The 14,189-nt window shown below is 61.2% G+C and overlaps 1 protein-coding gene across 1 annotated transcript; it reads left to right on the top strand.

The window, feature by feature from the left end:
* Positions 1–287: 287 nt before the first annotated feature.
* Positions 288–13,967, top strand: SLC44A4 (solute carrier family 44 member 4). Its single transcript, XM_066359774.1, has 21 exons — positions 288–381; positions 2,135–2,183; positions 2,547–2,620; positions 2,764–2,842; positions 3,669–3,768; positions 3,846–3,971; positions 4,116–4,176; positions 6,479–6,566; positions 7,121–7,204; positions 7,446–7,681; positions 7,791–7,890; positions 8,942–9,034; positions 9,298–9,400; positions 11,360–11,613; positions 11,697–11,791; positions 11,893–11,996; positions 12,097–12,170; positions 12,404–12,474; positions 12,571–12,665; positions 12,739–12,823; positions 13,474–13,967. The coding sequence occupies exons 1-21, from the start codon at positions 348–350 to the stop codon at positions 13,605–13,607; spliced, it is 2,139 nt and encodes a 712-aa protein (XP_066215871.1). The 5' UTR covers positions 288–347; the 3' UTR covers positions 13,608–13,967.
* Positions 13,968–14,189: the final 222 nt, after the last annotated feature.

Below are 14,189 nucleotides of genomic sequence, written 5' to 3'. Positions count from 1 at the left end.
GGAGAGGGGGACCCGAGGGGACCCCTGAGGGCAGGGTCTAATCAAGGCCTAAAAGGCAAATCTCAACAATCTTGACTGAAGGGTGTGGACGCGTGAGGTGATTTGCAGAATTGTGGAGGATTCTTGAAGGCTTCCAGGTGGTGCAGGCCGCAGGCCCCAGGGCCTCAGGCAGCAGCGGGCGCCCCGGTCCCTGGCCGGCCTTCCCGCCCTCCGCCCTGCACACTGAGGAGGAACTGGCCTGTGCGCGGCGGGACCACAGGTGGAGGTGGGGCGGTGACGCAGGAGGCGGGGCAGCGGCAGGTGAGTTGCCCGGTCTCCCAGGCTCCAATCACTCCGGAGACTGAGCCATGGGGGAGAAGGCAGCCGGCGAGGAGGCCTACGGTGAGGCTGGCCGGGGCTGGCCGGGGTGGAAGCCAGGGCCCCGCGGAGGGCAGGAGGCCTGGCTGGACCCCTCGGGGGCACGGTGTCCGGGGCTGGCCCCCGGGAGAGGGGCTAAGGGAGCAGATGGAAGGTGGAAGAGCCAGGGCTCTGGGAGGATGGGGTTCAGGGGATGCAGCCGTGGGTGAGGAGACCTCAGGGGGACAAGCCGGGGGTCTCGGAGAGGCGCTGGTGTGGAGTTCCTGGGAGGAGGGGTTGGGGGCCTCCAGGGCAGGGACGGAGGAAGCAGGGCCTGAAGAGAGAGAGGTAGGGTGTGGTCCTGAGCAGGGGCTGGGGCTCCGGCCCGGGGGGGTGGGGGGGGGCAGCAGGAAAGGCTGGGGACCCTGCGAGGAAGGGTTTCAGCCTGGACCCTGGGTCTCTGTGGGGAAGGATGCCGGGCTGCCCACCAGGGTCTCCGTGGGCAGTGGCAGGTGAGGTCCATCTTGCCAGGGGCCCTGTGAGGAGCTGGGGCTCGGGGCCTTTACGAGGGGGCTGGACCTGCCTCGGTTTCTGTTGGAGAGGAGCCTGTCTGGGGGATCCTTGAGGAATAGAGAGGCAGGGGCCTTCTAGGGTCCTTGTTGGGGGTAAGGCCTGAGGGGAGAGGGAACGAGGACCAGCCCCATGCACAGCGAGGGCTAGGGGCCTGCCCCAGGGGTCTGAGGGTCAGGGTGGCAGGTGTGAGGGGAGACGGAATGGGGACTAGCCCCATGCACAGGGAGGGCTAGGGACCTGCCTGCACAGGTCCCTTGAGGTTTGGGGAGGGGGGGGTCTGAGCCCCTGCTCTGGAGGGAAGGGAACCCCAGGGGAGGGGCCTCCCAGAGGGAAGGCTTGGGTCCCAAAGGGGCAGGGTAGGAGCAGTGAGGACTTCCCAAAAGACTTCCTGGAACAGCTTTGGATCAATCATTGACCTCACGTCCGTCCGAGAGCCATGGAGGGACAGAGTCCAGAGCACCTGCGGAGAACGGACCCCACCTCTTCCCACACTCACGCCCAGCCCTCACCCCCTCGGGTCATCCGCGGTGCCCACGAGGGACCCCGGGTGCCTGGCCCCACCTCCTCCCCGTGTGTACTCAGGGAGGACCAGGAACCGGACAGGATCACCACCTCAGCCACCGAGCTCAGGTGTCAGCTTGATTTGGTGGCCTGCCCAGAGTCTGGCAGTGGCCTGGGGATGGAGTCCCTTCAGGTGGGGTCCGCAGGGAGCTCCCTCCCTCCCTAGGCCCGGCAGGAGCTGGTACATTTGATTTCAGGTTTTTTTTCCCCCTAGCCCTGGGCTAGAGGTAGGGTCTGAGGCTCTGACCTCCCTGAGGGGCTCCATCTGTGCCCAGCCTGGGCGGGGCACAGGCAGGGGACAGCGTGAGGGCCACTGAGATCACTAGACACAGAGTCCCTCCCACATAGCAGCTGAGGGGAGACTCAGGAGAGATGGGTCGGACCGGCAGGACACGAAAGCTCTGTCCCTGGCCTCCAGCCTCAAGGTGTGAGCTGGAAATGACCCATCAAGGCCCCCATCCCCTTCCTCCAAGGCCACCTGGGTGGATTCACAGTGACCCTACCTTTCCTGCTCTCCTGTGGCCCCTCCGCGCGCCCAGCCCCTGTCCATCTCCCTGAAGACCCCTGAGAACAGGGGGAACTGGGGCGGGACGGACAAGGAGCGAGGAGAGAGACTCCGCTCAGGGCCTCACTCTCCACCCTGCTCCTCACACCCGCCCCTCAGGAAAACCGGTCAAATACGACCCTTCCTTCCGAGGCCCCATCAAGAACAGGTGAGTCCTGGGGACCACGCAGGGTGGGGGGAGGGCTGTCTTGTTTTTGCTGTGTACTTGCTGAAAAATCGGTAAGAAGCTTGTGAAACAGCAAAAGCCTGCCCCAGGAGGGGGTCGATGCGGGGGGAGACGACGCAGTGGCTCCCGGGGCCCCTCTGACAATGTCTGCCGCGTGCCCTCGGGGAACTCCACGAGGCTGAGCACTTAGGGTTTATGCCCCCTTCTGTTCTAATTCAGAGGAGAGTTGACCCATCCAGGAAAAGCTCTCCTTTACAAACCAGAGAGAACCTCCCCACGCCCACTTTCCATTGCCCCCCAGCTGTCCTCTCCAAAGGCTCCCCGTGTCCCCCCCCCCCCCCCCAGGAGCTGCACAGATGTCATCTGCTGCGTCCTCTTCCTTCTCTTCATTCTGGGTTACATTGCGGTGGGGATCGTGGGTGAGTGTCCAGCTGCGCGGGGCTGGGGCAGCGCTGGCTGGTGGGGGCAGGGGGTCCAACGACCCAGGGCTGCTCTCGATGACGACGAAGTCCCTGCCCGCCCCCCTCCGGTGACCCTTCTGTGTGTGTGTCTCTGTGTCCAGCCTGGGTGTATGGAGACCCCCGGCAAGTCCTCTACCCCAGGAACTCGACCGGGGCCTACTGCGGCGTGGGGGCAAACAAGTGAGTGTGACAGAGGAGCAAGAGGAAGGTGAGGGTGGGGTGGGCAGGCAGCCCCCCCCCCCCACGTTCAGGCTGCAGACCTTTCCCTGTTGTGTTCCCAGACCCTCTCTGCCCACCCCCCACCGCCCTTAATCTCACCCCCAGACCACATTGAGCAGCTTCCATTGCTGGGCAGCTGGCTGGTGAGCAAGCCCCGCCCCCCCAAAACTGCAAGGCAGTATAGGGTCAAGGTTAAGTTCATGGGTTTTAGCCGTGAGACACTGGCCTTCGAATCCCCAGCTGGGATTCTGGTTCGTGTGCGTGGTCTTGGGCAAGGTCCTCAGCCTCTCTGAGCTTTGAGGTGCCCATCAGAAATGCGAGGGGGGTCCCGGAAGAGACGCGACCAGCCCTCGCAGGCAGGGAGCGGCCAACGGTAAAGCCTCTGGCATTTGTGTGCGCGCCTCCATGTTCCCAGCAGGCCGTGTACTTTACACACACAGTCATTTAAAGCCTATAAAGTGGGTAGTGTGATTCTCCCCGCCACGGAACGAGGCAGTCAGCAATTGAGTGACTTGCTCAAGGCCATAAAGCTGGGTGGCGATTTGGCTCCGGTGTTCCTGCCCTTAACCATTTGTGAGCGTGAACTAGGTTGGTCCTGCGTGAACCACAGGCGATGCTGACCGACCCGGGGAAGTGGTTCAGTGTGCCCCGGTACCTCCCAAACTGGACTGAGCTTCCCGAGCCCAGGATCTGGGTCGGGCAGGTCTGGGCCACCCACGCTGTCCCTCCATTCCCGTTCCCGACACCTGACCACGCCCTGACACCTTCGCGTGCTCCCCACCCGCAGAGAGAAGCCCTACCTCCTGTACTTCAACATCTTCAGCTGCGTCCTGACCGCCAACATCATCACGGTGGCCCAGCGCGGCCTGCAGTGCCCCACACCCCAGGTCAGAGCGGGGACGCGCCTCTGCCCAGATCGGCCCCGGCCGGCCGCGAGCCCCTCAGCATGCCCTCCGCCCCCCAGGTGTGTGTGTCCTCCTGTCCGACGGACTCATGGACTGTGAGCAGGAGTGAGCTGTCCCTGACGGTCGGGGAGGTCTTTTATGCCGCCCACCGGAACTTCTGTCTGCCGGGGGTGCCCGGGGACATGGTGAGCGCTGCCCCCAGCGTCATGGGCGTGGTCAAGGAGGGACCGCGTGGGTGGGGGTGCGAGGCTATGGCGGGGGACGCTCACTCCTGCATCCTGCTCTGTGACTGTGTGTCCGTCTGTCCTTCCCTCACCCCCCCCCCCCAGCCAGTGCTCCAAAGCCTGCAGCAGGAGCTGTGCCCCAGCTTCCTCCTCCCTTCGACTCGAGGTGAGAAGCGCACCCCTTCCTCGGGCATCGGCTAGTCGTATATTTTTATTGCTCAAATGAGGAAACCAGGCCCGGAGAGGATGAGGTCGCAGGGCTGGGCTGTGGCAGTTTGCTACGCCGGGCACTGGGGGTGGACACAGGGCACTTGGCTCCCTGTGGGAGCTGCATGCTAGGTGTAGAGATCAGAGAGAGCGCACAGGAATCCCATGAAAACACACGTGGCGAACATTCCCCAACACGGGCAGGTGTGTGCACAGCAGACAAACCAGAAGTCATCCTAACGCCACAGATGACTGTGGCTGGGTGGTGGGATCGCAATTGGCCACTTTTATTTTTTATTTTTAGATTTTTTTTTCTTTTTTCTTTTCTTTTCTTTCTTTCTTTCTTTCTTTCTTTCTTTCTTTCTTTCTTTCTTTCTTTATTTATTTATTTTGGTATTTTTCTGAAGTGAGAAGCAGGGAGGCAGTCAGACTCCCACATGCACCTGACCGAGGATCCACCCCGCATGCCCACCAGGGGGCGATGCTCTGCCCATCTGGGGCGCTGCTCCATTGCAGCTAGAGCCATTCTAGAGCCTGAGGCAGAGGCCATGGAGCCATCCTCAGCACCTGGGCCAACTTTGCTCCAGAGGAGCCTTGGCTGCGGGAGGAGAAGAGAGAGAGAGGAAGGAGAGGGGGACGGGTGGAGGAGCAGATGGGTGCTTCTCCTGTGTGCCCTGGCTGGGAATTGAACCCTGGACTTCTACATGCTGGGCTGACACTCTACCACTGAGCCAACTGGCCAGGGCCTATTTTTAGATTTTCTTTACTGATTTTTGGAGAGGGGACAAAGAGAGAGGGAAAGTGAGAAAGAGGTGGGGGAGAGAGAATCAGGAAGCACCTACTCCCTGTAGTTGCTTCCTGTATGTGCCTTGACTGGGCAAGCCGAGGGATCTGAACCGGCGACCTCGGAGTTCCAGGTCGATGCTTTATCCACCGTGCCGCCACAGCTCAGGCCGCAGTCGACTTTTTTTTAAATTATGCATGCTCTTCTTTCCAATAATTAATGTTACTTTTAAAAAAAATTTAGATGACAGGTCCTGGCCGGTTGGCTCAGTGGTAGAGCGTTGGTCTGGTGTGCGGAAGTCCTGGGTTCGGTTCCCAGCCAGGGCACACAGGAGAAGCGCCCATCTGCTTCTCCACCCCTCCCCCTCTCCTTCCTCTCTGTCTCTCTCTTCCCCTCCCGCAGCCAAGGCTCCACTGGAGCAAAGATGGCCCGGGCGCTGAGGATGGCTCTGTGGCCTCTGCCTCAGGCGCTAGAGTGGCTCTGGTCGCAACAGAGCAACGCCCCGGATGGGCAGAGCGTCGCCCCCTGGTGGGCGTGCCGGGTGGATCCCGGTCGGGCGCATGCGGGAGTCTGTCTGACTGCCTCCCCGTTTCCAGCTTCAGAAAAATACAAAAAATAAAAATAAAATTTAGATGACAGCATGAGAAAAGATATCCAGTGCTCAACCTAAGTGCAACAACAAGTATCTGACATGACATGCGTGCCCTGAAGTCAGAGCTGGATATAAATTGTAGCACTTTCTAGCTGTGTGGCCTTGGGCCCATTACTCAACCTCTCTGAGCCTTGTTTCTTCATCTTTAGACTGTCAATGCCACAGCGAGTTTGCCTGGCAGAGGTGTTGTATGGGTGGGGGATAGATGCGGTAGGCACATCACAGGTGCCGGGGGGGGGGGGTGGCATAGGCTCCCTAGAGGAGGTGAGGGGCAGAGGGAGTGAGCAGGGGGTACTGGATTGGATTTCTGGGGGAGGGGGCACGCAGGGAAGGGCGCGGTGGGAGCGAAGGTAGAGGAGTGAGGGGGAAGGGCTGTGCTCAGGCAGGGGGGCCCGGAAGCCTGGCCGTGAGGTGCGCGCTGTCCAGGATGGAGCCTCCGCGTGTCTGAGCAGCTGAGGGACTTTGAGCCTTGGACTGAGGAGGCCTCCGCTGTGCCCTGGTCTCCCGGGCACTCAGGCAGCGGGTGGGTGGATGGGTGACAGGGCTGGGGGTGGAGGTGTTGTAAGAGGCAGGCCGGAGGGGAGGAGGCTCTGACCGGAGCAGCGGCCCAGGAAGGAGAGGAAGGGGGTCACTCAGGGACAGTAAAGCAGGTATGGCCGGGGCCCCATGGGCAGAGAAGCTCCTGTCTGGCGGTAGAATCAAGAGCAGCTCTGTGGGGCGAGCAGAGCCCATCTCTCCTCTCGGCCCTGGGGGCGCGGTGGCCTGAGGTGGGGGCAAGAGGCTTTCAAGGCAAAGCTCTGGTACCGGCCGGTTCTCTCCCTCCAGCTCTGGGGCGCTGTTTCCCATGGACCAACAGTACTGTGCCCACACTCCCGGGGATCCCCAGCAACACCTCTGTCACCCAGGGAATCAGGTGGGCACCCCTGCCGCCGCCCTCTCTGTCCCTCACCCCTCCGCCCCCTCTGTCCCTCGCCCCTCCGCCCTCTCTGTCCCTCGCCCCTCCGCCCCCTCTGTCCCTTGCCCCTCCGTCCCTCGCCCCTCCGCTCTGTCCCTCGCCCCTCCGCTCTGTCCCTCGCCCCTCCGCCCCCTCTGTCCCTCGCCCCTCCGCCCCCTCTGTCCCTTGCCCCTCCGTCCCTCGCCCCTCCGCTCTGTCCCTCGCCCCTCCGCTCTGTCCCTCGCCCCTCCGCTCTGTCCCTCGCCCCTCCGCCCCCTCCGTCCCTCGCCCCTCCGCCCCCTCTGTCCCTTGCCCCTCCGTCCCTCGCCCCTCCGCTCTGTCCCTCGCCCCTCCGCCCTCTCTGTCCCTCGCCCCTCCGCCCCCTCTGTCCCTCGCCCCTCCGCCCCCTCTGTCCCTCGCCCCTCCGCCCCCTCTGTCCCTCGCCCCTCCGCCCTCTCTGTCCCTCGCCCCTCCGCCCTCTCTGTCCCTCGCCCCTCGCCCACAGCCCCCTCTGACTCTGTCCCTTGCCACAGCGGCCTTCTTGACGATCTCAATGCCCATGACATCAGTGTTAAGATCTTTGAAGATTTTGCCCAATCCTGGTACTGGATCCTTGTGTGAGTCACCAGATTCCCTTACTTTCTCCTTCCCTTCTCCCTCCCGGGTCCTCAGCCTCCAGCCCCCTGTCTGACACCGAGTCTTTAAACAAGGGAAGAGGAGCCAGAGTTCAGAATGGACCCCAAACCCAACAGGATTTATGATAAAAAGAAAAGGGGTCTAATCTGGGGACATGTGGGGGTGTGAGGAAAGGCACTGGGGGGACCAGTGGTGACCCTCACCTACCTCCCCCGCCTCTAGTGCCCTTGGCGTGGCTCTGGTCCTCAGCCTGCTGTTTGTCCTGCTCCTGCGCCTGACGGCCGGGCCCCTGGTGCTGGTCCTGGTCCTCGGGGTGCTGGGCGTGCTGGCCTACGGCATCTACCACTGCTGGGAGGAGTACCGCGCGCTGCGGGACAAGGGCGCTTCCATCACCACGCTGGGCTTCACCACCGACCTCGGCGCCTACCGCAGTGTGCAGGAGACCTGGCTGGTGGCCCGTGAGTCTGCCGCGGCCCCTCCGGACGCCAGCTGCCCGAGGGCTGCCTGGGCCGCGCCCGGCCCGGCCGTGACTGCCCCCCCTCCCCGTGCCCCTGTGTCCCCCCTCAGTGATCGTGCTGGCCGTGCTGGAAGCCGTCCTGCTGCTCATGGTCATCTTCCTGCGACAGCGGATCCGCATCGCCATCGCCCTCCTGGAGGAGGCCAGCCGGTCAGGGCCCGTCCGGGGGCGATGGGGCCGGGGCACGGGGTGCGGGCCGGGCCACTGGCGGGGAGTCCTGGAGGAGGCCAGCCGGTCAGGGCCCGTCCGGGGCGATGGGGCCGGGGGCACGGGGTGCGGGCCGGGCCACTGGCGGGGAGCCCTGGAGGAGGCCAGCCGGTCAGGGCCCGTCCGGGGCGATGGGGCCGGGGGCACGGGGTGCGGGCCGGGCCGGGCCGGGCCAGGCCGCTGGCAGGGAGCCCTGGAGGAGGCCAGCCGGTCAGGGCCCGTCCGGGGCGATGGGGCCGGGGGCACGGGGTGCGGGCCGGGCCGGGCCGCTGGCGGGGAGCCCTGGAGGAGGCCAGCCGGTCAGGGCCCGTCCGGGGCGATGGGGCCGGGGGCACGGGGTGCGGGCCGGGCCGGGCTGCTGGCAGGGAGCCCTGGAGGGGAAGGACAGAACAGTACAGTGCTCCATGCTGCGGTGTGACAGCCTCTCCGAGCCTCAGTTTACCCACCTATAAAGTGGGGCGGGCCGGTGGGTGTCTGAGCATCGTTCCTACCTCGTATGGTTGCCCTGAGCATGAAGAGAGTTAATGTCCCATCAAGTCCCTCGAGCATGGGGCAGCCCGGACAGCAGGGCTGGTCCTGGGGGCCATTGTTATTATTGCCGTGGTGACGGTGGTCGGGTGGGATGGCGGGAATCCAGGCGAGGAGGAGGAGGAGAAACAGCAGCTCTCTCCCCACAAGACTCGCCTGCCGAGCCAGCGAACACACCGTCCTCTGAGGACTCTCCTCCCTTCCTCACCCTGAAGCTGCCCTGGGGGCGTCTCTGAGACCCTGTTTGCTCTCAGGGCCCCCCTCCCAGTCTTATTCGTTCAGTTCAGTTCAGTTCACCAAGGGAGCACCACGGTGTGCCCAGCCTGGGGGCCGGGGCCGCCTCTGTGGGGCGGAGGGGACCCCAGGGCCACCTCTGTGGGGCGGAGGGGACCCCAGGGCCGCCTCTGTGGGGCGGAGGGGACCCCAGGGCCGCGCTGCTTGGTGACAGTTACCAATCTCCCTGCAGGGCTGTGGGCCAGATGATGTCCACCATGTTCTACCCGCTGGTCACCTTTGTGCTCCTGCTCATCTGCATTGCCTACTGGGCCATGATCGCCCTGTATCCTCTGCCCACACAGCCCGCCCTCCTGGAGGGCAGGGAGGGGGGTTCTTGCCCACCCGGTGTTTTCCGCGCAGTGGGAAGAAGGCACCGTTGTCAGGGCAGACACAGCCCGCTACCGGGCAGGGTTGGAAGAGCAAGCCCAGGCTGACTTCCAGCCCCCCTCGCACAGTGAACACTGGCACAGTACCTGGGCAGGGGTCCCTGAGGAGGGGACCTGTAGCGACCCCCATGTGGCCATGCTTTCCTTGACTTCCCTCTGGGTACTTGGCCACATCGGGACAACCTCAGTACGTCCTCTGGGCACCCAACGTCAGCTTGGCCGGCTGTGAGACGGTGCCCATGAATGCCTCCTGTGACCCCCTGGTAAGGTGACTGGGGGAGGGGACGGAGGGGGCTGAGGGGACCTTAGGGACCAACTGGTCCAGATGCCTCACTGTGCAGTGGAGACGGGGGACAGAGAGGGCAAGGGGTTTCCTCAGGGTCACGCCACAGGCCCACAGCAGAGCCCGGAAGGGAGCCGGTCTGCTGACCGCAGGTCCAGGAGTCCTGCCCCTGAGCCAGGGAAGGACGCTGAGGCCCAGGAGGAGATACACAGGGCCTCCAGGCAGGGCCAGCCTCCGGGAAGCTGCATACAGAACCCCGCCCTTCCCAGGACGTTCCTCTGCCCGGGGGACCATGAACAGCCCCGCCCAGCTGGGTCTCAGGCCGTCACCTGTGCAGCGAAGCAAATCACAAGACCTGTCTCCGGGTGGCAGAGAAAACCAAATGACAGTGGGCGCAGGAACCGCTTAGTGCCATGCTGGCACCTGATAAGAGCTGATAACTACTGGTTTTGTTTAGCTTTCCCACCTCCCTCCCTCAGAACACAGTACCCCAGGCAGTGCGCGGGCAGGACGCCTGGTGGGAGGGGGGGGGGAGGGGAGGAGGTTCTGAGAAAGACTCTACCAGCCTGCCTCCTGCGAGGTTCCCAGGGAGAGGGGCTGGAGTCCGGGAATTTACTGTCCTCCAGGTTTTTACGTGGCCACCTGCTCGGAGCTTTGCCTGCAGGCATTAGCCTCACTCTAAAAAAAGGAGAGGGGGGTTTCCTTATCTTTACGGAGGAGCCGTATGTGCCAGACACTTGGTGTGCAGAGCCCCAGATGACCTGGTCCCTGCTTTCCACTTGCTCAGGACCTAGAAGTGCCAACGGACACAAACCCAGACTGACATACACATGGAAGGTGGCTGATTTTCTTATTCTGAAGGTTCCAACATACACTCAGTGGCAGCAGTTCCCCAGGTCGTGGACACATCTGCTGGCGAGGGCTGTTTATTCCTGTGCCTTTCACTTGTTCTTACGGCAATGTTCAAACACACATCAAGCCAGGAGATGTTCAAACACACATCAAGCCAGGAGAGAATCCCTGCCCCCAGATTCCACACCTTCAACTTTCCTCTTTCATCCATCTCCCCACCCAGCCTGAACCCCAAATTGTTTCTCTAGAGTTTAAGGCAAATTCTGGACATCATGCCATTTACTTGTAAATATACCAGGATAGATCTCGACAGATAAGGACTTTTTAAAAAAGCATAACCAACCTGACCAGGCGGTGGCGCAGTGGACAGAACGTCGGACTGGGACAAGGAGGACCCAGGTTCTAAACCCCAAGGTCGCCAGCTTGAGCGCGGGCTCATCTGGTTTGAGCAAGGCTCACCAGCTTGGACCCAAGGTCGCTGGCCTGATCAAGGGGTTACTCGGTCTGCTGTGGCCCCCTGGTAAAGGCACATATAAGAAAGCAGTCAATGAACAGCTAAGGAGCCGCAACAAAGAGTTGATGCTTCTCATCTCTCTCCCTTCCTGTCTGTCTGTCCCTCTCTGTGTCTCTCTCTGTCTCTGTCACAGAAAAAATAAAAAAAAAAGCATAACCACTATAACCATTATCAAACCCAACAAAATTAACAATAATTCCTTAATACCATCTGCTACCCAGTCTCCCATTCTGCTGGGAAGTGTTCTGGTTGAAGTCGCAGAGGCTGCCTTGGGAGGGCACTGCTGATCGGGCGCCAGGCTCTCTAGAGCTGGGCGTTGTTCACACAGCCCCCCACACACCGTCCAGGCTTAGCCCACACGGCCTGCGAGCTCCTGGGAGCTCCTCGCCCACCCAGACACCGAAAGAAGTGAATTATGCTGACACAGTCGGTGAGCGAAACCCAGTGAACATGGAGATGAACCTGCTGGAAGGAACCCACTCTGCCCTCCAGGGCAAGGCAGGCCGCCGCGTCCTCCCCTCTGCTCTGGGGGTGGCGGGAGCTGCGGGAGTGAGCCTACTCTGTGCCCCACAGGCTCAGCCGGTGAACTCCTCGTGCCCGGGGCTGATGTGCGTCTTCCAGGGCTACTTGTCCACGGGCCTGGTACAACGTTCTCTCTTCAACTTGCAAATCTACGGGGTCCTGGGGCTGTTCTGGACCGTCAACTGGGTCCTGGCCCTCGGCCAGTGTGTCCTGGCCGGGGCCTTTGCCTCCTTCTACTGGGCCTTCAGCAAGCCCCGGGACATCCCCACCTTCCCGCTGAGCGCTGCCTTCGTCCGCACGCTGCGGTAAGCCTGGAGCTGGGGCCTGGAGACCCCCTGGGAGCCCCAGGGGCCCCAGAGCTGCCTCTGACGGCCTGGTCCCTCGGCAGTTACCACACCGGGTCGCTGGCCTTCGGGGCCCTCATCCTGAGTCTTGTACAGATCGCCCGGGTCCTCTTGGAGTACATTGACCACAAACTGCGAGGTGAGCCGAGGGCAGGGGCTGGGGGCAGGTCCGCGGAACAGCTGGACGCTTAGGGAGCGGCTTTCAGGGCCAGTGTCTGAGCCTGAGCCCCTGGCCCCCAGGAGCCCAGAACCCCGTGGCCCGCTGCATCATGTGCTGTTTCAAGTGCTGCCTCTGGTGTCTGGAAAAGTTTATCAAGTTCCTGAACCGCAATGCATACATCATGGTGAGCCCCGCTGCTGCGTGAGCAGACCCGCCCTCCCCAGCCTGGCCCGGGTGAGCGCCCACCGGTAACTCCGATCTTTCTACCCCCCCACCTCCCCCAGATTGCCATCTACGGAAAGAACTTCTGTGTCTCAGCCAGAAACGCCTTCATGCTGCTCATGCGGAACATTGTCAGGTCAGGCCAGGCCCCGCGTGGGGAGACCTCCCACCCGCAGGCTGGCCGGGGTCCTGGGCACGCCGCCATGCCCAGAAGGGCCTTGAGTTTGCTTTCAGCTCTCTGCTGCTTCCTTCCTGAAACATTAACCATTCTCATTTTGCCTCGGTCGTGGTCGTGGCAAATTGTATAGCCGGTTCTGCTCCCAACCCTGCTGGGCCTCACACCACTAATGCACCCCATTCCCCACGCAGGGTGGCTGTCCTGGACAAAGTCACAGAGCTGCTGCTCTTCTTCGGGAAGCTGCTGGTGGTGGGAGGTGTCGGTAAGGACCTGGGAAGGGAGCTACAAGGACAGAGGGCCCGGGTTCCGGGAAGCCGAACAGGTGACCTTACAGAAGTGACACTGACCTTTTCCACAGGGGTCCTGTCCTTCTTTTTTTTCACCGGCGGCATCCCAGGGCTGGGGAAAGACTTTGAGAACCCCCACCTCAACTATTACTGGCTGCCCATCATGGTGAGTGACAGCACCCGTCTCTGTGTCACCCCCTCACTCCCCAAAGGAACCCTAACAGGCCTGTGTCTTCCAGACCTCTATCCTGGGGGCCTATGTCATTGCCAGCGGCTTCTTCAGCGTTTTTGGCATGTGTGTGGACACCCTCTTCCTCTGTTTCTGTGAGTGACACCCTAGCCCCCCCCCCCCCCCCCAATCAAGGTTGCAGAGGCTGTTCTAGCTTGATTGAAAACCTGGTGTTTCTAGAAACGGCAACTTTGTGAGTTAAAGGAGCCAAAGGGAGCCTTCTGGCATCCCCCAAGGGTTTGGAGAAGGAAGGGGGAAGTCCCCTCCGAGGCTGGTGGGCTATTTTAAGAAACAGCCTTCCAAAGGCAAGGCCTCGGGTCACCTGTCAGGAAACCTCGGGTAGAAGTGAGGACTTCCCAGCAGGTGCTGTCCAGAGCGGAATTTCCTTGCACTATTGTATCCGTCCGTCCATCCATCCAGGCTTTAGGGTGTACTAGGCTCTGCATTGAGCAGCAGGCCTGCGGTTTCTTTTTACCGGTCATCTTTATCACAGCTTGACAAGTGCTATTACTGACCCCACTTTACAAATGAGGAAACCGAGGTTACATAAACTACCCAATTACAAAACACGCCCCTCTCCCCCCCAAGAAACAGCCGGCGGGAGCGCAGTCTGCAAAGCAGGCAGCGGCGGTGTTCCGGCCCCGGGTTTTCGGGGGGGGGGGCGGGTTTTCGGGGGGCCCCGGGTTTTCCGGGAGGGAGCGCGGAGGCCGCGGGGCCGCTCTAACCGGCCTGTGTCCCGGCTCAGTGGAAGACCTGGAACGGCACGACGGCTCGCTGGACCGGCCCTACTACATGTCCAAGAACCTGCTGAAGATTCTGGGCAAGAAGAACGACGCGCCCCCGGGGAACAAGCGGCACAAGGGAGGCACGCAGCCCTGAGCCGCGGCTGCAGCCCGCCTCTCAGATCGTGATTTTTGTAGTAAAAAGATTTTTATTAAAGATGGATATTTTGTTTTCGCAAAAAAAAAAAAAAAAAAAAGAAAAAGAAAAACCCAAACAAACAATAAAAAGAAGTCTGGGCTGGCTTTTATTCCCTCCTTGACAATAATAATACACCGCTCACAAAAATGAAGGGACCAGGGAACGTGCAAACCCTCCAGGACTCAGCCTTTTGTCTGGTGCGTTTTCACCAATGAGATAAAAGTTGGTTTTGCATCTCATTTGCATAATCAAACAACTTTCTTTGACTTGTTTGCTTTTCTGCTGTTCATGTTTAATAAAAAAAAAATGCTTTTTTTTATCGCTTCATATTCATTTTGAAATACCCTCTAATATTTGTGAGCTGTATATATTAAAAAAAATTCTCCCCTCCTGGTCCTTTCAATTAAAAAAAATTTTTTTATTGACAGATTGATTTTACCAAGAGAGAAAGGCAGAGAGAGACAGGAACATCGATATGCTCCTGTATGAGCCCTGACCGGGAATAGAACCGGCAACCTCTGCACTGTGCAGAAGATGCTC

This window comes from Saccopteryx leptura, chromosome 1 (genome assembly GCF_036850995.1).
Source record: "Saccopteryx leptura isolate mSacLep1 chromosome 1, mSacLep1_pri_phased_curated, whole genome shotgun sequence".
Classification (NCBI taxonomy): domain Eukaryota; kingdom Metazoa; phylum Chordata; class Mammalia; order Chiroptera; family Emballonuridae; genus Saccopteryx; species Saccopteryx leptura.
Note: the sequence above shows the minus strand (reverse complement) of the source record. Positions and strands in the feature narration are given on the sequence as shown.